Source organism: Pseudochaenichthys georgianus, chromosome 8, assembly GCF_902827115.2.
Source record: "Pseudochaenichthys georgianus chromosome 8, fPseGeo1.2, whole genome shotgun sequence".
NCBI lineage: Eukaryota > Metazoa > Chordata > Actinopteri > Perciformes > Channichthyidae > Pseudochaenichthys > Pseudochaenichthys georgianus.
Window position 1 is genome coordinate 19822009 of NC_047510.2, and position 26961 is coordinate 19848969.

A 26961-nucleotide genomic window follows, 5' to 3' on the forward strand; every position below is an offset into this window, starting at 1 on the left:
TTTTTAGTATATTAATTGTTCAGAATCATATATTGTGCATACTGTTAATCATATCACATTACTTTGCCATGCTTCCTTGAAAAACTTAAAGCACGATTTTAAAAGTTGCTTCTTTGTTTGTTAACAAACAAAACTGCAATCAGGCAGCAAACAAACAAGAGTTTGAATAATGTGCTGTTCGGAGAGACGGGTCCCATTTATTATCACTATCTTGACCTAACCAGGAAATTGTTTTTCTAACTGTACGAGTTAAACTATCCATCTAAAATATCAAACCCTGCATGAGCAATGAGGGTGTAGAATAATGGAGCAACAAAGTCATAAATAAAAAAGTGATCACTTTCATCATCAAGGAATTGTTTGGGTTCTGGGGAGTTTTATTATTTGTGCAACACACACCAAGGTTTCTATTATATATACAGTTTGGAGGTATAATGAGCAGAAGCAGCTTTGCATAAAAGCAACGAAATATCTCTTCTCTAGAGCTGAGAGTTTAATTACTTTTTCAATATTTTTTGAACTTCTTATAAATCTTTACATTATTGCACAGAAGTACCGTTTGTGCCGCTGCGGGCTCATGTAAACATGGGTAATATGAAAAATGTTACATCAAATCATTTTCAAAGTTTAATGATAGATACAACTGCACACAGATAAATAACTATAGGATATCAGAAATCAAATAAAAGTAGACCTGCTTTTTTAGTCGTGAGGACATTTGAACTTTATCAATTTATAACTGTAAATCTAAGAAGGAATAAAATAAAATCCCTCAAAAACCAAACTGGCACTTCAAGCTTCTGAGAATGATCATTTACACCTAGGCCTTTCCCCAGTTCAACATTATTTCCTCCTTGCCTTTAGGTGAATCCTTACACCCTGCGCTTTGAAGGCACCTGGGAGACCACCTTTGACAAGAGGATGGCATCCAATGCCTTCATGGCGTGCGGTGTGCTGTACGCAGTGCGGTCCGTCTACCAGGACGATGACAGCGAGGCGGGCGGCGACCTGATCATGTACGCCTACAACACAAACCATGGCCGCGAGGAATCCGTCAACATGCCTTTCCCCAACCCCTATCAGTATATTTCCTCTGTGGACTACAACCCTCGGGACAACCAGCTCTATGTGTGGAACAACTATAACGTGCTGCGCTACTCGCTGGAGTTTGGACCCCCAGATCCCACCACAGGTCAGGAGCCGTCCCACTCAAAGAGATACAGAAACACAGCGTGGGAAAAAGCATCTTACAGATTTTGTGATTTGTTTTGCATTTGTTAATTGGTGAAAAAACGAATCACAAAAATGTATACCGATTCTTTTTGCCAAGATTATACTTGAGATGTATAAATTGGTAATAAGGTATTATGGGAGATATAATGTATCGCACATTGTTTTAATGAATACTTGCTTTTGGTCGGTATAATACAAATTAAAAAAGTATTACCTGAATAGACTCTACAGACCTCACCATCTTCTCTTCCAGGATAAATTAATATGGTTTACAGATTTATTTATGTACTTGCAATGACTATAGTTTCCATTTATGCTTATTTCATATTCATATTCAAGAACCATTTGCAGTGATTGGCAAATGTAGTTTTTCCTGATCAAGGCACACTTTAAACAGCCCACGCAGAAAGGGTTTGTGACTACTTCTCGTCTGACATTTAGGAGCTTTAGATTTCAAATCATTGTAATTCCATCCAGCCATAGTTACAGTAAAGAGCAGCCTCTCAGGTATGACTGCTAAAGCACTTCTTATCAACTTCTCTGTGTCATGGATAATGAAAACGTCATTCTGAAATGATAAGGGGGAGGATGAAATGAGAACCCCACACTGCCTTTTGGCAGTCCATCAATTTAAAAGGGAACTTTGGATGTATTGTATATCTGAGCCGCATAAAGGCCGGTATAAAGCTCGAATTAGGCCCAGAGAGAGAAGAGGCAGAGACACCAGGGCGCGGCACTCACAGTTTGCTCGCTGCCTCTGCGTTTGATCAGCAAGGATTTTGTAGTTGTGATGTGATTCTTTTATCTTGGCATTAGGTTTGGTTGTTAGCGATGGTGACTTCTCCGATACATTTGATCAATTATTTACTTCTTCCTGACTTGTGTCGATGCGTTCTCTCCATCTCTTCAATCGCGTCTCTCATCTCTTAGGAGAGCACGCTTTGAGGGGCTCCAAAAAGTATTTGTCACCCCAATTATTGTAAGGCAGACTTTTGAACTCAACTTCGGAGAGACATATTTAATTCACATGCTTATGTACTTCACTCTCTTGATCTCTGGCTTCTGCCGCCGCCTCTGCTGCTCTCTCACAAATCCCTTACATCCTTTATAACTCTCTAAATGTCTCTCACTCACTCTGGGTCTCATTGGTGGCCTCTTACTCTTCTGTTCTCTCTCTTTTCCTCTTGTGTTTCCTCAGGCCCCTCTGACCACTACCCAAGTGGCCACCACTCTTCCAGCCAGGCCTTCCTCTGCCAGTGCCAGCCCCTCTACGGCTCGCCCTCTGGCCCCCACCTCGCGCCCAATCGGCTCAATCAACAAGCACCCTGATCTTCGACCAATCACAGCCACTGTGCCCGTCACCCGCCGGCCCCCCCTCCCTCCTAAAGACCTGGAGCCACATGTCTGCGAGTCCAAGCTGGTGCGAGGTGTCCAGTGGCCCACCACCCAGAGAGGGGAAACTGTAGACCGCCCGTGCCCCAAAGGGTCTCTCGGTGAGGACAGGTCCATGTGTTTGTATTTAAACGTGTTTGCATTTGTTCCACTTCCTGAAACAAAGAGGGGCGTTTCATGTTGAAGCATGTGGGTGTGTGTGCATGCAATGTATCTTTCAGCATGTAGCCAAGTGATGAGCATGTTTGTGCTCTCGCGCTTGTTTTTTTCCACTGTTGTCTTCATCTGTCCCTGCGTTGATCCCTCCAGCAGGCACATTCCCTGTGGACTCACAGATGAAAGCACGTCCTGCACATATGAAAGGCTCATCTCCCACGGAAACAGAGCTGATTGAAAGTAGTGAATAATGAAATGAAAGGCTAGACAACACAGGCTTTACCTCCCTTCATTCTAGTTTCTATACCTCCAAACATGTAGCGCACTTTTGTCACAAAAAAGGTCTTCCTCCATTCTCTTACGCCTTTCAGGATTTCTGTATGTTCTCTCTGTGAGCGGCAGAAACATTAAATTAGCAGCGAGCTTAATTGCCGCGTCTTGGCAGAGCTATCAAACTCAATCTGCGGCCAATGGAGGAGAGTATAGAGAAAAGAGGGAGAGACGGGAAAACAATCGGTGGGAGAGCGAGAAGAAGCAGTTATGAAATGCCACGCCACATCTGCTCTGATCCTTCTACAACTGTGAAGCGCTGCTGCAGTGTTCCTGTCATCTCTGTTCTTCGCTTCCCTCTGCTGTCCCTCTCTCTCTATCTGTCGGCTCTCTTCTCATTTCCTCGTCTCTTTGACATGACGTTGGTTATTTGTGTTAGCAGCAGTATATAGACCACTCTCTGGTTACATCCCTGCGTGGTGTCCTTCTTCTGAACCCAAAACCTAGCTAGAAATGAGAGTTCCTATTATTTTAAAAATGACTCATCTAACCTGAAGTCTTTAGTCTGTGAACACAAGGTAAATTGTATGTGGTACGTCTGAATGTATTCCTTTTAAAATGGTTCATTCAGAGCACGAAAGCCTGTTCCATCCCCGCCGTCTTCTTCCTTGCTTTCTCTTGCCTCACTTTCTCACTGCCCGTTCCTCCATTATTGAACCTTTTCCACTTCTGACCCATTTATACTCTACCTCCTCCCTCCGTCTTCCCACTCATCTTCAAACACTTTGCGTATTACATTTTTAAAATACATTTTATTCAGTTTTTCTTGGGTTGAGAACATTTTTAGTGCTCATCCCTCTCCTGCACACTGTCCCCCTTTAATTGCAGACACCTAATGCTTATTATCTCTCCACTGCTCCCCCCTCCTCTGTTTCCTCTTCCTTTTGCTCGTCTCCAGGCATCGCTTCGTTCCAGTGCTTGGCGGAGCAGGTCATGTGGAACCCGCGGGGTCCTGACCTGAGTAACTGCACCTCCCCGTGGGTCAACCAGGTGGCCCAGAAGGTGAGACCTGGAGCCGTACCCCCTGGCCGCTGGACCGTCCCCTTCCTCTGCCCCGCTGCCGACCCTCCTCCCTGTCCACCTCCACACACATTAACATATCTCCAAGGCTGACCTGATTAAAATACAGACTCATTTCAACTGGCCTTTCATTACAAGGCATCTGCTCTTGATACTTAATTTACTCAGTAAATTATGTTCAGTAATACACAGCTAGGCTGAATCATTTAAAAAAAATCAGGCTTAGTACTTTCAGCTTGCAAAGTACTCCGCCAGTTCAATTTCTCCACCTCAGTTTTATATAAGGCATTATGCCTTTCCGGCAGCTAAACATCATGGTCTTTAGATGAGGCAGATGATTTGTACTAAGCTCACTGCTATTTAAATCGCTAAACTGTGTTATTATATACACTGTATTGATCGGATCAACCCTGATTTGGGTAGTAATCAGATTTCAGTCCATATCAATTTGAATTATAAGTAACCTGCTAAACCCAGATACAATACTAAATGTGAGTGATGGATTTGAAAAAGAAGGATAGATAGACGTGTAAAGGTATCGCAGGCTGGATTCAAACATGCGTTTGCCGCAGCATGGACTCAGCCTCCACCATCTCTACAAACTGAGCTATTATATGCAGAGGCCCCTGATTGGCTTTCTTAAAGGTTTGTAAGTGTGTGCCTGGGATGGAAAGCAGCATCCTAGTGAATAGTTACATCATTGGAAAAATCTATTATACCTTCTTCTTTTGGCAAAAATCATTTGCAATTGCAAAGTGGTTGCTAAGGGTGTGATTTGCAAGTGAAACAGCACTAGGGAGAAAATCTGCTCTTCAAGGTCCGTCTTTGTTTACCACGATGTAAGAAGGGCTGATTATTAAGATCCTTAAGAGTTTTTATTACTATTGAGACTAATTCAACACATGAGGTTTCTGTTTTCTAAACACTTAAAATAGGATTCAACTAATTAGAGGAGATCTGTTTTATCATCCTGTTACTTTCACTTAATTGTGTTTGTGTGTGTTCACGTGCAGATAAAGAGCGGGGAGAATGCTGCCAACATAGCAGGAGAGCTGGTGAACCACACGCGCAGCCGGATCCAGGCGGGCGATGTCAGCTCGTCCGTGCGGCTGATCGAGCAACTACTGGACATCCTGGACGCCCAGCTCCAGGCCCTGAGGCCCGGAAACAAGGAGTCAGCTGCACGGAACTACAACAAGGTAGAAAGAAGCATAAACACACGCACAAGCACACACACGTATACATTTGATTCAAGCATAAGAAAAGGATGCTAAGGTTAATGCGATGTACCTCCTTAAACATGCAAGGATGAATGAGTTTTTAATTTGTAGCTTTTTTGTTTGGCTGCTTAACGCCATGCTTTGTTTTCTCCCTTCCAGCTCCAGAAGCGAGAGCGGACCTGTCGGGCCTACATCCAGGTAGCTTTCCTCTTTTATCTGCCTGCTTTACATGCCTGTGGAGTAGGACTGCTCTGCGACTTAGAATAACTGAGGGAAGATAAATCCTTGAGCAGACTAGGACTGTGGATGAGATTCTTTGGCTCAATGCTCTGTAAAATGATATATTTGGCCTTCGGAATAATCACTTATAGAACTTCTGGTTAGGCGATTTTCCGTACATCTCCTGGCAGACATTGTATTTCCCACAGCAGGGAAAACTCATTTGTAATTTTTACATTGCTCATGATGTGTATGGGTTTGAAATATGGGTTTAGCAAATGTGGAAGTCATCGTGCTTGACGTAATCTTAGTTGTGTTGGACTGTGATTGATCCTAAGTGTGTAATAGTGGCCTTGCCCTCATTGTGTTGCACAATAAGATACTATATGAGGCTCTGATAAAATTGTATTTGACGATAGTACTGTATGAAAGGCATCAGTTTGTCGTACTACACCCTTCTGTTCTTTTCTACTATTTGTGCAATATCTCTGCTTCTGAGAAAGCTGTAATCTAATATCATAAAAAGGCCTTGTGTACGCTTCTCTGTAATGATGAAATGCGGCACTCTGCAGCACACAGTCTTCTGTGTATCTCCACCTGTCTGCAGCATACTGTAATATGACGCCACATCTTCTGATCTCTGCTGGTGCAAGATGAATTTAAAGGCTGCTGTGTCGCATGTAACCGACCACTATATTTTGTGACTAGTTGCAAGTTACCGCAGGACTGTTAAGATGATGCAACAAAGACATCCTTAGTCTTTTTTTCTCTTAGTAGCGCATCGAGTGCATAGTGATGCTAAATTCATCCTGTTAACGGCGACGCTCTTTATTCCACACAGCAGTCAATCCTTCATTTTGAGAGGCCTGAGCAAGAGAATTACATGATTCATCAGGCAGGCTACTCCAATAAATTGGATAGCTGATACAACCATCAAAATTGCCATTAAATGAATTGTAAGTGTGAAATAGAAAGGTAATAAGTCTGACCTAGCTCAGTAATAAAGGCAGTGCAGGAGAGTGGTGAGTTTCTAAGAAATTATAGTTGAATCTTATTGGTTTAAAGTGGTCAAGTAATATGTTGGAACAAGATGAATTACCAACGAACAGGTTATAAAGAAATTAAGAACTTACTTATCATTACTTAATAGCTAATACATACATAATAGTTGCTACTGAAGATGAACAATCTTCCCAAACATTAGAAACATGTGATTGTGTGTCCCCTCATGTGCATACTGTACTCAATGGTTAACTTACGGCTAACATATGTTTGTGTCTTTGGCTTCTAATAACAAAGAAGGAATGAGCTGGTGCATCTAGAGTCGAGAAATAATACTCTAAATACTCAAATAATATATCATAAGCATTTATTTGTACTCATATATTTACATTAAAGCTGTGACTTCCTATGAGGGATTCATCCATTATTAGTTCTTGATTCGTTTGTTACCCGTTACGTAACTACTCAGTATTTTGTGCATCTTGTTGTGAAGTTTTCTCCGTTATAGTAATGAATGCTTTGTTTTCCAGGCGGTGGTGCAGACGGTGGACAACCTGCTGCGTCCCGAAGCCCTGGAGTCGTGGCAGGACATGAACACCACAGAGCAGGCGCACACGGCCACCATGCTACTGGACGTCCTGGAGAAGGGAGCTTTCCTATTGGCTAACAACATGTACGGGTTACGCTTTTCTGATCGAGCACCCAGCATTGGTAAGACAACAGTGTTGATGGTGTTAATTATGATTGATGTATGGTAGGGCGTGTCACGGTTATTAATGTTGTTGGACGATTAATTGTCCCTGAAATAAAAGCGAAAAAATTATATTATGCGATTTTAAGATCATTTTATGCCACTGTTAAAAATGATAATATAAGAGCATAATTTAAATGAGTAATACACTGCTATTTATTTTAATAATGAATATTCAGATATTGCAATTGGATTGTGCAAGTTCTCTAAAACTTGTATTAAAAACCACAAAACCAAAACAATAGATTACATCTTTTGTGTACTAGGGAAATTCTGCTATTTATTCTAGTGTTATGTAGACTAAAATGTTGATGTCATTCTGATACAAACAAACATGCATAATACAACAATCAATATCAGATCAAATGTTAGAACAAATGTCAGAAAAAATAATCAAAGTCATTATTTTGTGCATTACCTGTATTGCGTTAGTGTAAGTCAATAACGTAATTATTATGCCTTGCTGTATCTATTGATAAACCACCGTGTTTTGGACTAATGTTGTTATTTATTTCATGTATTTGGTGCGGCTGTGTGTTTCAGATCTGGAGGTGCATGTTTTAAACACAGAGATGGACCAGCAGGACTTATCCTTCCCACAGAACTACGCCAGCGACAGCACCATCCAGCTCTCAGCCTCCACCATCAAACAGTACAGTCGCAACGGTCAGCAGCCCCCCCCCCCCCCCCCCCCTTCCTCACCCGAGGCCTGAAGAATGTTACTGTCCTGTGCAGCCCCGCTCTTATGTCTCCGTTTGCATTTCCACGCACGCTTAAAACAATCTGCATGCAGTTGACTAAGTTATTGGTTCATAATAATAGGCTAATCAGATTAACAAAAGTGCTGAGACAATTTCTTTTCTTGATGGTTTCTTAACAGCAGTCTTAATAGAATAGCTGGGGAGGCGTGTAGATTACAATCGGCCCCAGTCTGACAGAGCAATCTCAGCACTCCCTCTCTCCCCCATTCCATTCCCTCGCACCGTCTCTTTGCCATCTTATCCCCCTCTCTCATCTCTCCTGTTTCTACCCCCCCTCTCTGTCATCCCCCTCTCTATCGCTCCCCTCCTCCCTTCATGGCCCCTCATCCCATTCCCTTTTCTGTTTTCTGTCTCCGCTCGGCTCTGCATCGGGAACGAGATTAGAATGATTGAAACAAACGCACATGAAATATTCATATGGAATAATAAGAGATCTGTGAATGCTTGAGGGATGAATGTTCCATTGCCCTCCACATTAAATCTCGCTCTCTTCCACCAGTCAAAATGAAACGGTCCTTACCATCATTCTAACCTTCACTAACTCTCTCTCTCTGTCTCTCTCTCGCTCACCCTGTCACTCCCCACCCTCTATCTCTGCCACTCGCGCTGCCTAAACCATATTATGCTCCCATTTCTGTATTCCCTTTTTTTCCATCCATCCTCCTCCTCCCCCCTTTATCACTCCGTCTGCCTTTTTATTTTTGTTGCTTTCTTTCTTTCTTTTCGCTCTTGTTCTGACATTCTCCCTCTTTCATTCTCTACCTCTTCATCTCACAATGTTGTTCTCCTCTTCATGTGCAGGACAAGTCAAGGTGGTGTTCATCTTATATAAAAACGTGGGATCCTTCCTGTCCACGGAGAACGCCACAGTGAAGATGGAGGTGGATGGGCTGAGCCACGATAAGAAGCGCCTGGCAGTCAACTCCCATGTGATCGCTGCCTCCATCAACAAGGAGTCCAGCCGAGTGTTTCTCATTGAGCCCGTTGTCTTCACGCTCAAACACCTACAGGTGACCTCACTTCGGCGCTGTCATGCTTATTACACATTCTGACACTTCTGTTGGGAAAATACTGAATGTACTCGTCCAATATCAGAGTAGCACATGATAGCAAAGGCCCTACGTAGCTGTGTGCGTAACCGGATGTATGATTACCTAGAAGAGCGTCAGGACACACTGCTTTAGGAATATGATAGCTATGTGATTAACATGATGATTCAGCCTCTATGGAGATAGACATATGACAAGCCCGATCGTTTCTGAAGTGGGTCTTAGCTAATCTAAATTAAACTTTGTATACTGCTTTGAACCGGTATTCCTCCATCTTGTGACGGTGTAACTCCCTCTCTTGTATATCAGCATGTGAAGGACACTGTTCAGGAACTAGTTGTACCATATGCTCTGTATGTGATGACTACTTCCATTCTTGCAAGGATAATAAAAACATGTATCCTGATTATTGAAGCTCAAACCGGTGACGAGAGATATTTTTCTCACAACTTCCCATCAACATTATCTGTCATTCCTCTCTTTGTTGTTTCTCTGCAGTTGGACAATTATTACTCTCCAAATTGCTCCTTCTGGAACTACTCTGAGCGCTCCATGACGGGCCAGTGGTCGTCGCAGGGCTGCAAGCTGCTGGACACCAACAGCACACACACCACCTGCTCCTGCAGCCACCTCACCAACTTCGCCGTGCTTATGGCTCATCACGAGCCCGATGTGAGTAAACCAGGGCATGGCAGACTCGCGTTTAAAACAGAAGCTGTTTAATTTATGCAGACGTTTGTTCGTGCGAGCATTAGCGCTCACTCTCTCTGTCACACACCCTCACACACACACATGCACATTAATGTACCCACTCAAGGCTGACAAGCTCTTTGTTTTGTATTTTCTCTTTTCCTCCTTTCACTCCGACATTCTGGGAGGCACATGCTTACAAATTCATGTCCTGCTACTTGGAGCTGACATTCACATGAATTTGAATGTCATCTATTTTTTTTCAGGACGTCTTGTCTCTTGTCTCTACACTTTAGCTCCTTGCATATATTTACAAATAATAAACAAAACAATTTTGCTCTTTTCTCCCCTCCCCCTTGTTTTGTATATCTATCGCCCTATTGTTCTCATCTATCTCCGTACTCCTCATCTCCCCCATACCCCTGTCTTGTCCAATATTTCCCCCTTTTTATTTGTCTGATTCTGTTGTGTATCCGTGTCCTTCTGCCTTCTGTTTTCATCCTGTCCCCCTCCACATTCCCAACCCGCCATTTTTGTTTCTGTGCCACCACCCGGACCTCAGTACCAGGGGCGAATGCATGAACTGATCCTGTTTGTGATCACCTGGGTTGGGATTGTCATCTCCCTAGTGTGTCTAGCCATCTGCATCTCCACCTTCTGCTTCCTGCGAGGCCTGCAGACCGACCGCAACACCATTCACAAGAACCTCTGCATCAACCTCTTCATCGCAGAGCTGCTCTTCCTCATCGGCATCGACAAGACAGAATACCAGGTGGGTTAATAGCCACAATTCAGTCCGATACATGCTGACTTTGAAACAAATAATTGCATTACATCTCCCTCATAAAAGTGAATCACAAGATCCGGTGGAAGTCTTTCATATTTTCCAACTTGAAAATGACAGAGGTAATTTTATTATATTAATGGTGACTGTAAAAGTACAATTGACATAGTGTCTCATTACGTTACTCTATGAAACATACCCTGCACTGAGTAACCTCTAAGTAATGAATTACCACTCACAGAGACAATCACTCAGGGGGCTGCTTATAATTGTTCCTCTATAAATGTCCACTTCCTAATACTCTCCTGTTTTTCAGTCAGTTACATGTCTGGATCTTAACTATTTCTTCTCCTTTATTTGAATGTTTCCACATCTTCTTCTTCTCCCTCCCTTGCTACTATCCTCAGATTGCCTGTCCCATCTTTGCTGGCCTTCTGCATTTCTTCTTCTTGGCTGCCTTCTCCTGGATGTGTCTGGAGGGTGTGCAACTCTATCTCATGCTGGTGGAAGTCTTTGAAAGCGAATACTCCCGCAAAAAGTACTACTATCTGTGCGGCTACTGCTTCCCCGCACTCGTGGTGGGCATCTCTGCGGCCATAGACTACAGGAGCTATGGGACAAAGAAAGCGTACGTGTGAAGACAGATCTTTTGCACCTGCAGATTGAGAAGGAGGATTATGCTATTCCCCCAGCTGGAAATGTAATATGCAGTGCTGTGTGAACAGCTCTTGCACCTCCCTGCGGACTGGCTTTTCTGAACACACTTAGCCAAAGCCTGATGATTAGCCTTCATAAGATAATCCGCTGAGACAGGGAAATATTGTGTGTGTGTGTGTGTGTGTGTGGCTGTGTGAGTGTGAGTTTGGTTGTGTGTAACTCCCTCTTCTCCTTTGTGCCACTCCAGATGCTGGCTGCGAGTGGATAACTACTTCATCTGGAGCTTCATTGGACCTGTTTCATTTGTTATTATGGTATTAGCATTACTGTCAGACAGTATTATTCCCCTCATCATTTTGATTTAACCCAGACGAACCAAAACTATTTCACCACACTTGATGAGGTTATTCACAGTGCAAAGTCACTATGTTGGTACAGACTGTAAAATTCACAACACGTTTTATTTATCCTCCGATCTTCTGTCCCTAGCTCAACCTCATTTTCCTCATGATCACTTTACACAAGATGGTACGCAACTCTTCAGCACTCAAACCTGACTCCAGCCGCCTGGATAACATTAGGTGAGTTCAAAATCTTTAAATGGGAGTCATACTCCTGGAAATAAATGTTGTTTTTTTCTGAAAGCATAAGCTTATGATTAGTAAACCACACTGCTGGATTCATTTCTAAATTGATTCTGTTTTTTTTACATTTTCTTTTCCACTGTCAACAGGTCATGGGCTCTGGGGGCCATTGCTCTGCTGTTCCTGCTGGGGATGACGTGGGCGTTTGGCCTCCTCTTCATCAATGAAAACACAGTTATTATGGCTTACCTCTTTACCACCTTCAACGCCTTTCAGGGCATGTTCATCTTCATCTTCCACTGTGCCCTGCAGAAGAAGGTAGCAACACAATGCCAGTCTTTAAGACCTACTTCAAATTATAGATGTAATATATATGAATAAGCAGATGTATTTTTGAGGAGATAAATAGATTGATTTGCATGCGTTGTTAAAGGTCTCCTATCATGAAAAAATGCACTTTTGTACACACTTTTCCTCCGTACCCAAATCTCTAAAAACGGCGGTACCACGGAGCTGATCCAGATTTGCTGCCGATATGACGTAATATCGGAAATGTGGGCGGGCTTTACACCCAAGGCCCTTTCAGAAACATCACTATCAGAAACAATGCACAACGAGTTTTGGACGTAATATGGTCTTTGTTTACATTAGCAAGCATCGCTAACACTCAGAGCTACCCTTTACTGGAGAGAGTATGTGTAAAAAAGCAGGATATAAAAAAGTACTCACCCACCTTGTGGTAAACCCGCAAGAGAAAAAGCATTTGAGCTCCATACTGTTTCAGAAATAATCCTTGATGTGGTTTTGAACATGATATGGCGTTTCATCACGGCAGCAGTTAGCTGAATATCTGGGTACAGTAGAATTCTGAGCAGGCACAAGCTCCCCCCCCCTCTTTTTTTTCTTTCTTTTCAAATATATATATTTTTTTTAAAGCTACGGACCCAGAATCAGCACTTCTCTAACAGGGCGGAAATAGAGGGATATGAGGCATGGCTAGAATGGGTGATCTGTTTGGTATTTTGAGCAAAACACTTCATAGACATATTTGTAATATATTTTATATATCTGAGACCTATAATATATGCCTGAAAATAGTATAATAGGAGACCTTTAATATTCAGCATAAAGTGCTTGAACCTTTATGTTGCCGTGTTTTAAAAGCTGGTGCCGCTCTACATTGGGTCCAGGCTGTTGAATCTAAGTGTTTGTGTTGATGAGTGGCTTTGAAACCTGCCGCTGTGCCGTTGGTGTTATTTCTTAACAGGTCCATAAGGAGTACAGTAAGTGTCTGCGTCACTCCTACTGCTGCAGCCGCACCTCCACCACCAGCTCCCATGGCTCCCTGAAGAACTCGGGCCTGCGTGCCAACAACCGCTACTACAGCGGCAGCCAAGCCCGCCACGCAGCGGCCCACCGACAGGTGCGAACAGGACAGACCCACACATAGAGGATGGCACATGCAAAACAGAACCCTTAGATGCAGGCTCACTTGTTTGTTTATCTTTACACAACAACTAGGCCACTAATGAATTTAAAAATAGTATTTTTCTTCAAACAAATGAAGAGTAAATCTGCCTTAGCTTTCGGTGAAAATCAGCTTGTTTCGGTGGAATGAAACAAAAAATAAATTGTCTTGAATCAAATGACTCCCTTGGTAGTATCTGAACACTTTCAAAAAGAGTGTCAAAACAAAATGAATAGCTTTGGAAACAAGGGACATTTTAAAAGCTCTGTTATGTAAGATTCTAGAGTTCAAAATGAAAGCGCCTGTGAGGATTTGACTGCTAATCAATAACAATGATTCAGCGATTACAAAGCTTTGAATTGATTTACTAACTTACTGACTTTTCACACAACAGTCGTGTTTCTTTCTTCTGCCCTGAAAAAAATGTGCAGCAAGTGAAACACCGGTGTTACAATACATTTTGTTCTCAGTGACAGATCAGGATAAGAGTGTGTGACATCATGATATATGAGGCGTTCATTAGTCGTGGCGAAGCTGCTCTAATCATCTGCCGTGCTCACCTCTCTTGTGAAGTTTTTACTTTCATGGTTCCATACATTACTGGCAGGCCTATGCTTACTAGAATGACTCATTAATACATATTTCCTTTGAAGTCCATGTGCTATATTTAAACAAGGCACCATACAGCACACCCAAAAATGCTGTGCATGCTGGTATATTCACTGTCACAGACACATACTGTACACACATTGACAGTCCACACAATCAACAAACCAGCTTTCCCCCACTGTAATGAGAGGCTTCTTGATAACAATAGTATCAGCTACTGCAATCATGTTCTACACAGCTCCAGATTATTAGCCCCCCTCATGATTACATGACATAGCACTGTGCCTCTTTACCCCACACCTCTCGATCATTGTCTGCCATGTTTGCCTATTGTTCTTTACGGATTAGATCGAGCCCCACCGTTTTGATTACAGGAGCCCCACTGAGATACAAAGTCTACCCGTCGTGTTTCTATATTTAACTTGTTGTTAGTGATGGGAGTGTTGTCTGTTTGCTGCCACTCACTGAGCTCTGCTCCTTCTTCCAGAGTCGGATCCGCAGGATGTGGAACGACACGGTTCGAAAGCAGACGGAATCTTCTTTCATGGCGGGAGATATCAATAACACCCCAACACTCAACCGCGGTGAGGCCTCCCTCTTTCACTGCTCTGCTCCCCCTCTGTTACGATAGGCATGCTCTGATGCACACAACCATAGGCTATAGCACACACATTTAGATAAACTCAACAGAAATAACTAAAGCAAAGGGAAGGGTGGACATAGCCAAGGCAAGGTGCTGTTACCCAGCGGTACATGTGCACATGTGACAGTATACAAGATGTTGAAATATATGTTCATGCCTGGTGTATAAAGGTTACCTAATGATTCACATCACCTTGCAGTTACTGGCAAATAGCTGTCAGAGCAGTAAAGCGTACATTTAATAATGTCTGGTTGGTGAATTTCAGTTTTCAGTGCAGTAGCAGCCGCTGGTCTTTAAAAGCACTTATACCCAATATATGAAGCTCAACCCATTTAATATGTGAATCTGTGTGTGGGTTGGTCGCAATTAACTCCTCTTACTGTTAATAAGCTGATTTGAGTGAATCTTTAATACTTATATTAAAGATATATTTAACTTATATTAAAGATATAGTATACAGACAATAGTCAGTAATATTTTACTTGAGCCCACGGGTAGGGTAGCTACTTCATCACATCATAAATCACTTCTTGAACAGAGTTTAAAGCTTTGAATAACTGTTTGCAGTCAGCTGCTGTGAAATATTTAATAATGTTAGAATAGTCATCCGTCTTTGCTTTAAAATGTATTTGAGCAACGATGGAGACGAGTATATCAATATCAGGTAAACACCAAACCAGAGAAAAACTAATAAACCTATAAAACTAATATGGTTTTGCCTTTTCGGTTTTTTATAATCTTCCACATTAATTACAAAGAAGTCTTGACATGGCAATATATCACGGAGATGCATGTGTTGAGATCCCATTATTATAACCCGTGAACATTAATGCGATAATGCTTGAGATTAATCTGGAAACCTAAATGCGTTAAACCTTTTTAGCACAAAGTAATCCCTTTACACAGTTACCCTAAGTTGCTCCCATCCAGTGAGGAGGTTTTCGATAAACCAAAAGTAGTAAAAAGACAAAGAAAGCCGAGGAATTATCCGGAGAGACATGTATAGCTTGATGGACATCAGTAAGAGCCCTCAAGGCACAACTGCACTTGTTTGCTTGAGGTGCGGTGAAAATAGAGGAAAGGCATGTTAGTGAAGCATGAGCCAGTGTCTTGAAGTTGCACATGAGTGGGAGTAGTGTCAGAGATAATAAGCTCTTAGTAGAGGAGATGCACAGCGGCTCTTTGTGCCTTTGTCGAGGCTTTAGCTAAGTGTCGGAGAATTGGTGGACAGCAATTTTTTTTAAATCTTGTTATTATAAAGTATAAACCCTCTGATTTCTCTTTCCAGTGAATACTTGTATTTGAAATGTGTGATTAATAATATGATGACGAGTATTACTGTGATGAACTGTGTGTGACTCTTTTAATCGATTGAGAAAACTTGAAAAAAACCTATTGTAAAAACTGCTAGATGACCTCAGAATCCTCTTTATGGAGTCATCGGATCGATTGCACCCACATCTCTTGGATGCAGTGACGCATGCCGTCCCCTCTGAACTCCACACAGCACTTAGAGGTTATTTAAAAAGTAAAAGAAATGCGTTGAGTCACTGATTATCTCAGCCTCAGCTACTGTTGGCGTCACCGCTGCAGCCGTCAGTAACACGGAGACGATGGAGGTTGGCTCAGGTTTAGATTGAGAGGGGTGTGGTGTTGATGATGACAACAGAGGCAGTTGCTAAATCAGCCGTCACTCTGTATGCTAATTTCATCCATTTTGTTTTTAATGAACTGATTAGCGTGTGAGCGAACAGGGGGTAATTATTCTAATTGAGGAGAGTGACAGGAGGAATGCAGGGGGTAATGAAGAGGGTGCTACGAGTGAGCTGCATGGATGAAAGGTTTGTATGCGTGTTTTTGTGTGTGTGTGTGTGTGTGTGTGTGTGTGTGTGTGTGTGTGTGTGTGTGTGTGTGTGTGTGTGTGTGTGTGTGTGTGTGTGTGTGTGTGTGTGTGTGTGTGTGTGTGTGTGTGTGTGATCGGTGGGCGGACAGGCGGTTCATGTGGCTTTTTTTCACGACAGACTTATCACCAAGGCTGTTGGAGACACATCATGTAGATCATTCCATGATGCACTGTCAAACACAAACAACTGTGCTGGGAAACCTTTATTTTCTGTGCTTCCAAGTGAAGTTTGTAAGTTGGCAGAAAATGAAAGACAATAGGAGAGTGGGAGCGGGAAAAGTGTGAGAGAGAGAGAGGCTCTATCATGAAGGAGTAATTCAAGAGGCCAATTCTGCAGAAAAGACGCTGCAGCCTTATCACTGGCATCTCGGATTTCTTTGATTCCTCCACTTCATTTCTTTATGAACCTAACTCTCATACTAAAGCACAATAGTAATGTGTCCAAAACACAAAGTGTGCACACACACACACACACACACACACACACACACACACACACACACACACACACACACACACACACACACACACACACACACACACACACACACACACACACACACACACACACACAGCCTCCCATGATTCCTCTTGCCCTACTTTATCTCACCACTTAAAGCTTACTTCCTTCTCCACAGGATATTCCTATGAGGTACACACTCATATCTAATCCCAGCTAATTTGGTGTTGTTTGTTAAATTCTGGCGTGAGTAACTGTGGAAATGTGGTTGAGTAAAGACACAGCAGAACGAGCCAGAACATAGAGGGAGAGGGGTTTGTGTGGCATGCCAAATACTGTAGATGGACGGGACGAGAAAGAGGAGGGGACATGGCAAATAAAAAGCAGTGTGTGAGTGCATATTTTACTTTTTTTGAATTCCCTGCTCCCTTGCTGTGTGATGAACGGCAGGCGTGAGACCTGAAGGTTGTGCTTTGCCTTGGACTACTCTCCGTCATGCTGTCCTATTTTTAATTTCATGGCATTTCTGTTTGAGGTGCCTCCGGCTGGAGCCATACATGGGCATTATACAACATTCTCTCTGCCATTTCTTTGAATTATATTTGTCTTGTAGTGGCATTCACATTGCACTGGGAAATTAAGTGTGTTTCAAGGGCACCCCTCGACTACATAATGACATTCATTACTGTTCTACCTCATCTGACTACATTGTCAGGAGCCAAACAAATAAAAAATAATGGCAATGCTCCAAACAGTTCCTTTCCCATGCAATTGTATTTTTACTCAAAGGTTACAATCAGTAGTCATAAACATTGAGGAGAACTGTGAAATGCATTACTCCGTAAAGCACCGGCATAACAAAAATAACCCCATCTGAATAAAATATTTTTATGATTCCAGATGTTATTACCGAGTCTGGCAATGTGAATTTCAGAGCGCTACACCTATCGTGTGCCGTGTGCTCGCTTGTGATTGCTTTGCATACATTTGAGGAGAAGATAAGAGCCTATGTGTATTTCTGTTTATTTTGTAAATGTTTACAGCGACCATGGGCAACCACCTTTTGACGAACCCAGTTTTACAGACTCGCACTGGCACCTCTCCTTACAACACGCTGCTGGCCGAGAGCTTCACCCCCCCCTCACCTGGCGTCTTCAACTCTACTGGTTAGCTCCTCTTTAATACTCTGTGTGTGCAGTGATGTCAGCACATGTGTGTATTCAGTATTCAGCTGGCTGTCTCTATTTAGACAAGGTTTACACAAACTCATTAATGTTTTTGAATGATTTTGCACATGTGTCTGCGTTTATGTGCATGAGTGTGGTTTTTTCAGGCTTTCTATCCGTCAGACATATTCACAAAGCTGAACAGGAACGAGCCAAACAGTGCTTACAGCCTAACCGGCCATCTGGTTGGGTCTTAAATCTTCATGAGAACAGCCACAAACTGATTTAGAAGTTTAGCTACAGTTGTGACTGCCAGAAATCGACAGGACAGTTTTCCTATTTTCAAAGTAGAGAAAGTAGTCGGCTTGAATTATGACGGCCGTAGAAAAAGGGATCCGACAGCTCGGTGGCCAGGGGACGTTCCATCTAGCTTTTGGATGGTCAGGTGTGAGTGTCAGTGTGTACTTTATCAAACTGTAGGTATATTAAAACATTCCTCTTCATTTACAGTTTGATGCATACAGCTGCTGTATTAGACATGTTTAGAGTGTTGCTCCACTGCAGTATCAATATTCACTTGGTGAGGGACTGAGTGTGTCTCCTTGCCGACTGAGTGTGCATTCGCAGAGTATCAGGCCTCGTGTCTGAGGACTGAAATTTAAAGCGGCGTTTCTATTAAATTTTAAAGCCTTTCCGCACAATACGTCAAGCCTGATGGCCACAGGCCTGGCAGCCAAGACATTTTTAGAAGAGTGTGGGAGAGGAAGTAGGGAGAGCAATTCATTAGAATGTCTAATTACCCACACCACCACCGAAGAACGTTGATTAAAGTCACACTAAGCATTACATTTCAAAAATGAACATTTCACATTTTTAGATACTGAGGCTTTTGCTTTGCTCCTTGATGTTTTTTTTCGGGAAAAATCCCAACATCTGTGCTGTGTGGAAGGAAAGTAGTAAAATACAAATTGTGGCTGCTGTGCAAAGTTGTATATGAATTATGTATGTATCCAGGTATCGTGTGCGTGTGTGTGTGTGGTAAGAGTTGAGGGTTCAATGTTGAGTCTGAGAGAAAATAAAAACAGTTAGGTGGACAAGGATTTAATTTATTTTGTTATCGCTCCCCTTTCAAATGTCTTAAAAAGAATGCATCAAGTTAATGTTGCACCATTAAAGAACGCTTACTGACGGGTGTCTTTCATTTTATTCACTCCACATGACTTTCTCTGGGACTCACAGGAACCTTCCGCGACCCGAGTAAGTATAATTCACCTCAGTTCACATAATTTTACCATCTGATATTTATTGTTCTTCTGTATCTTGCGCTTTAATCTCACTGTATGATAATAATACCAAAACCCTCTGTCCCCTGTGTCTCTTCTCTTTGTGTTATCGTCCAGAAAGCACGTTATCAAAGGCCCGCGATCCCTGTGGGATGGAAACCCTGCCCTTGAATGGTAACTTCAACAACAGCTACTCCCTGCGCAGCGGCCCAGGGGGTGTAGGCGGGGGCAGCTGTGACTTCCTTGGTGGTGGGGGAGGAGAAAGTTCCCCACCCCTCCTCAATCCTCGCAGCTCAGAGGCCCTTGGAGGCGGGGGCATCCGACGAAACCTCTCCGATGCCGCGGCCTTCGAGAAAATGATCATCTCTGAGCTTGTGCACAACAACCTGAGAGGGAGTGGAGGAGGATGCGACGTAGGGGACAGGGTGTGTGGCAGCCTGGCCAGGGGACGTCCTCATGGAGGGGTCGGTCGGGGGACAACAGGGGCCGGGCCAGAACCATCTATCAGCATGGATGAAGAGGAGGACTATATGAGAGAGGGGCGGCAGCGCACCCCACAGGATGTGGAGCTGCTCTACAAAGCTCTGGAGGAGCCCCTGCTGTTGCAGCGCGCGCAGTCCGTCCTCTACCAAAGCGACCCCGAGGAGTCCGAGAGCTACACGGCCGACCTCACCGAGAGCCTGGGCCACAGCGGCCACAGCGGCCAGAGTGCTGGGGGGCAGACGGGCAGCAGAGCACCAGACTCCCCCGCCCGTGACTCCCTGTACACCAGCATCACCAACCTGCGAGACTCTCCATACCCCGACAGCAGCCCCGAACCCCTGGAGGTGGTCTCCCGCTCAGCCCAGCCCCCCGAGGAGCTGTACTACAGCTCTGGGAGGCCCGCACTGGGCTCCCGCGGGGCCCCAATGCAGACCTTCTACCAGGCCACACACCGGAGACCGAGTGGGGAGGGACACCAGGGTCAAGAGCCCGCCCATAATGAGGGAGACGGACAGATGCAGCTGGTCACCAGCCTGTGACTGGAGGCTGAAGGAGGAAGTTGGAGACATATGTGATGGCCAAAGCCGCCTCCTAGCCTGCCTCGTTTTGCGTCTCTCCACTTTCTGCTTGTTTGGTTGCCTTTCTTTCACTTGACTTTTATTTAGCTAACAGATGAGCAAACAGAGTGACCTTCATGGGGGAGTCATGGCTGAGTCAGCGTTTATCTTAAACCCTCCCCAGTCGTCTGGAGATGAGTGATGGGAGTTTTGTCGCAGCGCATTCGTTATGCTTTCTTTAACTCTGTTCCCCCCCAAAGTTCTTTTGTGACCCTAAGGCCAAGTCCAGCACTCTGAATGTACCACAACCTACCCCGTTTACCTTCAGATATTTGAGAAACTTTAAAACTTTGTAAAAGTATTTTTTATTGTTATTACTCATCAGACCTGCCTCCGGAGATGGGAATATTATTTTGTATTTTATCTCATTTCCTTTTCGTAACATCCATTGGTCTTTTTTTATGTCATCATTTGATAGGAGTAGCTAGCTGTGGAGACAGGGAATATAATACACTATTATAACCTAAAAAGAAGTCTCACAGAAAGCTCTTCATTGTTGCCAAAAATATATTTTATTGAGCCAGAATAGAAACTAGAACATTCACAAACACATTCACATACATGCTCACTTATCCAGAAGTGCTCATTACTGAACATCAAAAGTCAAAATCGTACTTCATCTAAGTAAAGGGAACACGCTTTTGTTCCCAGCAGGCAGTGGGAGCTGATTCAGTTGCCTTCATTTTCTCTTGCTGTGAATCGACGACTATGTACAGAAGTGGAGTAAAAGCAGAGACTGAAACGCCCCCCCCCCCCCCCCCCCCCTCCAGAGCAGAAGAATCTGCACCCTAAAGACTGGCCACTCCTCTCCACTGTTCTATCTGGTTGTTTGCTTTAGGCATTTGAAAAGTTAAATGACTGCCTTGCTATTGTTTTTATGAGAGTATTTAATTTGTTGACTTTTGGTCTGCATCCTTTGGGGGCTGCGAGGGCCCCCTGTACTTTGCTGTTAGAGCCTAGCCAGTTGAAGTGGACTTGTTTCCTGTGTGTGGTTGTGACAAGAAAGACTATAAACACCGCGAAAGCACTGGTCGACCAATTGGTATAGCCGTGTACATAGGAACCACACATGAATCTACTTTATTCCTACTATGTAAATAGACACAACAGATGATCAAAAGCAACAAAATTAACAAATACTATGAAAAATGACTTCTTGTACTGCAACAAACCAACGAAAGAAAAAAATAAAATGTTTTGGAGTTTGTGAACTGAATGATAATGGTCTCTCTCCCCGGTAGCGTGATCTATTGCTTGTCTGTGCCATTCAGTGAAAAATCTAGGGATCCAATGGAGATGTAAATGCAAAGAGAGAGACAGATTATAATGTCTAGTAGATTTTATTTATATATAAATATATGGAAAACGGAAAACGAAAAAATCCTGGCACCATTTTGATGTCATATAATACACCCAGGTTGTTAATGTTTGACCTTTGACATTCCCAGGGTGGGATTGCCAAAGGCAGCGGGAGGTGTGAGGAAAGCGAGATAGATGTTTCCAAATGTCATTCTGTGCCTCAAGGGCACGATAAAGCATTGTGAGTAACGGCAGCATCCATAAAGTGATTTTGTTTGTATTATTTGGAAGATGTAACCAGATAACACTTACTTACGACATGGGTTTTAGCATGTATGATAATGACATTTGTTTCGCTATCTGGAAAAATAGCATTTAGCTGTTTCTTAAAGGTAGTTTCAGCACTTCTCAAAAGCTTAATGTGACAATTCATTGATACCTGTGTGCATGTGTTTGTGTGTAATTATGAATGCGTCTGAATGGCTGGTTGTGTGTGTCCGGTGTGTGTCTGTGAGTGTGTGTGAGTCCCGTGCACCAGACTTCTGTGCACAAACATTTGAAAAGCTATTTTTCCGTGACATGACTTGAATGCACATTAGACAAGGGGATACTCATCTCAAAGAGCTACCTTAAGTTCCTCGCCTCAAATAGGAGTTTATGTTGCTATTGTGTTGAGGCACAAGGAGGACAGGAGAAATCAGACCGCCTCGGGAGACGTGCGATAACATACACCATGAAAATGACAAGCAGGGTTGACTGATCGGAAGGAACATGTTTCCAATATGCCACCTTATGCAAGCTATACATTTGAGAAATTAGCTGTCAAGAGAGAGCTGCTCCTTTCATCCAGCTGTCTGACCTTTAAAAATACTGAGAATTCACCTTCTCAAATGCTGTATTTATAGGTATTTATTATGGTTTATTTATCAGTTTTTATGTATGTTTTTGGAATATTTATTCACGTTGATTTATTCATGGCATTGTCATTTATTTTATTTATTTCAAATGTCTTCCTTGTAAACCTGTGACGAGCGAGAGAGTGTGCTGTGAGGAGAGGACGTGAGCAGAAAACAGATGCATCCACTGCAGTGTGACATTTGGCTGGGCCCGACTGTCCCACTTCTAAGAGAGAACCCAAAGGACAGCTTTTAGCGGTGTCTCCTGGGGCTGAAAGAGAGAGAGAGGGTTAAAGACAGATAAGGGAAAGGGATTACACGGATTTACCACCATTTATTCTTGTTATTCAAATCACTTTTGTAAGTATCATTGTAAAGGCTGCAGAGCGCGATGAGGCCCCCGGAATCATCACTTGAGCCATAGAGGGAACATACTGCTGATGGTACGTGACTTAGATTTGAACCTGGGAGCTGTGTTTTCAAATTAAGGACAACATGCTCGTGTTTTGCGGCGCTGCTGGACAATGTGAGGCACAGATCTAGTGGCTTGAGGATTGGGCACCGTACTCAGATAGCACCCATTGGTCAACTGAGGACAACTGAATGAACTTTAAGAAGCATGACTGTTAATAGGAAACACAAGTCGGCCATCATCATCTTAATCTCCATCATACTCATCACCATCATCATTAACTCCATCCCTCCCTCATTGAATTTGATATAATGTGCTGATGCTGATCTTTGCCAGGGGAGAAGCAGTGTACAAACGGGCCTTCCCCTTGGGGGGGGGGGAATGTGCGTCACCTTGGGCCTGCTTCTCTCCTTTCCAGCACCTCCTACCTACTTTTCTTTTCCTCCCTATCTCTCCCACATTTTAATATCAATCTCAATGGACTCCTTTAGTGCAGCACTTCTTTGAGAGTGTTAATTTGTTTTGTCAAAAGCTTTGTTTATCCCAGATTAATATCTCAATAAACAGAGTGCCGTACTGTGGTAGATGATGGTGATTATACAGTAGAAGGTCCGCAGCCCAAGCTGTGGGACGGAGGCTCTCACAACAGGAGTTTCTCCCCCATTCAAAGTCCTCTCAACCTGTGATTACAATAATAACACGGCGGTTTCTAATTCGCTGCAGTGAACTGGCTTCGCTCTCTTTTTTTCTACTTTCTTTTTCCATCTCCGTCACAACATTTCTCTTCTGTGCCAGTTGCAACCTAACATGCATGTGCTCCAGTTGTTTAAAAGGTGGGATGCCCGACCTTTGACCCAGTAGTGGCGCACCCTTGGTCCGCTTTGTGCCAGTGGAGAGTGAACTATTGCTCAGTCGTTAGACAGCGGAGGTCCCAGCAGGCCTACAGTCAGTTTACTCACAGTCCACACTTTAACACACAGACCGTTCTTTCTTGTTTTACCGGTGAGAGAGAGAGAGACCTTTTCTGTTGGTGGTTTGAAGTCCAGAGCCTATCACTTTATTTGTTTTATTAGATCAAGCCGGCATGTCATATTTTGAGTTTGTTCATTGAATTAAACGATTCTGCCTGTAGAGGAAGATAGATGACGTGATTGTGTTTTGGTCTAATGGATGCTTCCATAAATAAATGTGAAAAAATGAATCCACTGCCGGATTTTTAGAGTGCTAACAAACAAACGCAAGAAGATTTTCCTATACAGATTTTTTTTAACCAAATGTAAACACTGATAAAGTAGTACTATTTTGTTATTGGTCTCTTGTTGTGTGTCCACATGACTACTGAATACAGTACTTAGAGTAGTTTTAACAGTATGTAGGGGTATGGCATAAACCCAGTGATGAGGATTGTGCTGTTTCGCTTTGGTGTTGAATATGTGTTCGTGGAGCTGTGCCGGCAATTCGGGCCGTCTTTGATGCACAGGGTGGGACCGACATCAGAGGGGCTTTTGTGTGGGATGAGCTTCTCCAAATGTTAAACCTGTGAGGCACATTCTACATAGAAACCCCCAGGTCCAAACAAACATATCTTTTGACACACATATAATAACCATCTTCAATCAGGTTAGGTCGTTTTATACACTGAAGTGAAGACTTGTATCAGCTGTTTACTTGTTAACATTTATACACATACGGCAGGAGCAGCTTGATCTGTAGGCATGTTTTTTTTCTATTTCTTCCTCTTCCTCCAATGAGTCTCTGAAAGTAGGGAGGGGCTGAACTGTGCCTGCATGTGCCTGTCCACGGCTGTAGTGAGCTCCATCCCATGATCGTCTATGGGACGAATCAGTAAATGTTGCCCAAGATGATCTGTGTCCATCATCAGAGGAAGAGTAGCTGGCTATAGCGTGAATGGGATATTCTGAGTATCAGCTAATGGCTGTATTATTAACTCAGTACAATGGAACCTGGTCAGTATTGGACATCCCTGAAATGCGTTTGTTTCTGGGAATACGTTATTGGATGCTAATGGTTTTACATAACAGGCTGTAGGCATTGAAAGAACTGTCATTGTGCCATGTTGGGCTCTACATATAGCACCATTTCCAGAGCTTTCTGTGATTTTTCTATCAAATAAATAATTTGTCATGTACCACTGAAACATTTGTAAACTGAGGATATATAACACCTTGATACTGTTTCTATTTTTGTTTGAAGGATAATGTTCTTGTTTATTTTCTCAAGACCACTGCTTTGACAGCTGTCCGGCCAAGGGGGATGATTTTCTGTGAGTGTTTGCATCATCGCAGGTCAGAGCGACCTTGTATCAGCACATATTAATAAAAAACTATTGAAAATATACACTGTTCATGCTTCAGGCTTTCTCTGGCAACATATTAAAGACGCTCAATTGTTTTGTGGTTGTATGCTTGTGCAGCATAATTGCTTGTGCATGTGTCGGTGCAATAAAAGCATAACTGCGCGCAAAGATTATTAAAAAATCAATCTTTCGCTGTTCTATTTGCATATTAACTTCAATATACCCACGCTGGGATTCCAACTGGAAATGAAAAGACATCTTTAAGCAGTAATACAGTGGTTATGTTTTATTCATGGGGTGCCCTGCAGGTTACAAGAGCAGTGTGCTGCTCCTCTGTATACCATGGGAAGCAGGGGACAGAAGCCAAGCAACCAAGCCCCTTCCTGAGTCACCGCCCTTTGAACCACACACTGTACTGTAGTATGCATGCAGATGAGTCAAAGACTGGTCTATGTCCAAAGCATACCACACAAAGTGATCAAAGAGATTCAGTAAAAAGCAAGTTGTCACTTTAGGAGGGAAAACCCAAAAATCTCCGTGTTTTGACAGGAGCTAAAGAGCTTTACGCGCGTTTCACTGTAACCCTGAGTCATGACGAGACCCGCTACAATGGTGCTTTCAACCATCTCATATGTTGTATGTATGCAGACCTGTGGGCATACTTGCTCAGCTGGATTCTTCTTTACCAAGCATCAGTCAAGGTTAATTAATCATACAGTGTCGTGTGATCCCTGATGTAATCTTTTAATAACTGCCACGTGAGTGCAGCATACTGGCTTCTGATTGAAGCAATGTGTGATGCTCTCTGTAAAGCTGCAGCGGCACACAACTGTATGCAACCTTTAGTACGCTCCAGAGTAAGCGTAAAGATTGTGATCAATAGAGATCAGTTAGGGATAACACAACTAAGCGTCAGGCCTGGCTTGTTGCACACATCTAGCTTCCCTTAAGCCTTCTCATCCCTGATGTGGGCTGATCAGTGTTCCACCGACTTTTGTTTCCTTGACTGCTCATAATACCGTTCAATGAGGAGTATGATTGGTAACTAATTAGCTGATATCTAATTATTATGTGTATCAGAGCATTCAGCCATAATTACAGCCTCTCCCATGTCCTTTTCCCCCGTGTCACACTGTACTGTGTACATGTATGATGGCATGTATTGAGCCGCCCCCTACTCATCCACCTCGCTCATGTCCCCTCAGTGAAACTCCCTGAGAGGGGAGGCTCTGAAGGTAGGACCATTCAATCACCCTGTTTTCACTGGTAACACTTTAACACACTAACACACCAAAAATTAACAACAAAGCCTCTAACCCCTGACACCATTTTGTATTCGTACTCAGCCCATCTGAGAGGTAAAAAGGGGGCTCTTTCAAGGTCATTGAACATTTAGGGAAGCTTAAAATAGAATCAGACATTGACTAACAGCAACTATCAGCAGATCCTAAGCGATAGAGAAAAGAGATGGATTATATTCAGCCTGAACCCCCGTGTGTTTGTGTGTAACCGTGATTACTACCATACATCAAGCCTTGCAGGCAACACATCTTTTAA

At 43.1% G+C, this 26961-nt stretch overlaps 1 protein-coding gene across 1 annotated transcript in view; it reads left to right on the forward strand.

Annotated features, from left to right (window-relative positions):
• Positions 1-25410, forward strand: part of adgrl1a (adhesion G protein-coupled receptor L1a) — a 103191-nt gene extending 77781 nt beyond the window's left edge. The window contains exons 7-25 of the mRNA XM_071204032.1: positions 865-1193; positions 2434-2726; positions 4010-4113; positions 5145-5330; positions 5511-5549; positions 7103-7283; positions 7867-7989; positions 8886-9094; positions 9632-9805; positions 10386-10595; positions 11015-11235; positions 11512-11578; positions 11754-11845; positions 11998-12166; positions 13116-13271; positions 14413-14509; positions 17975-18097; positions 19337-19354; positions 19498-25410. Coding sequence (XP_071060133.1) covers positions 865-1193; positions 2434-2726; positions 4010-4113; positions 5145-5330; positions 5511-5549; positions 7103-7283; positions 7867-7989; positions 8886-9094; positions 9632-9805; positions 10386-10595; positions 11015-11235; positions 11512-11578; positions 11754-11845; positions 11998-12166; positions 13116-13271; positions 14413-14509; positions 17975-18097; positions 19337-19354; positions 19498-20402 — 3696 coding nt within the window. The 3' untranslated portion in view covers positions 20403-25410. The remainder of the gene's footprint in view (positions 1-864; positions 1194-2433; positions 2727-4009; positions 4114-5144; positions 5331-5510; positions 5550-7102; positions 7284-7866; positions 7990-8885; positions 9095-9631; positions 9806-10385; positions 10596-11014; positions 11236-11511; positions 11579-11753; positions 11846-11997; positions 12167-13115; positions 13272-14412; positions 14510-17974; positions 18098-19336; positions 19355-19497) is intronic.
• Positions 25411-26961: the final 1551 nt, after the last annotated feature.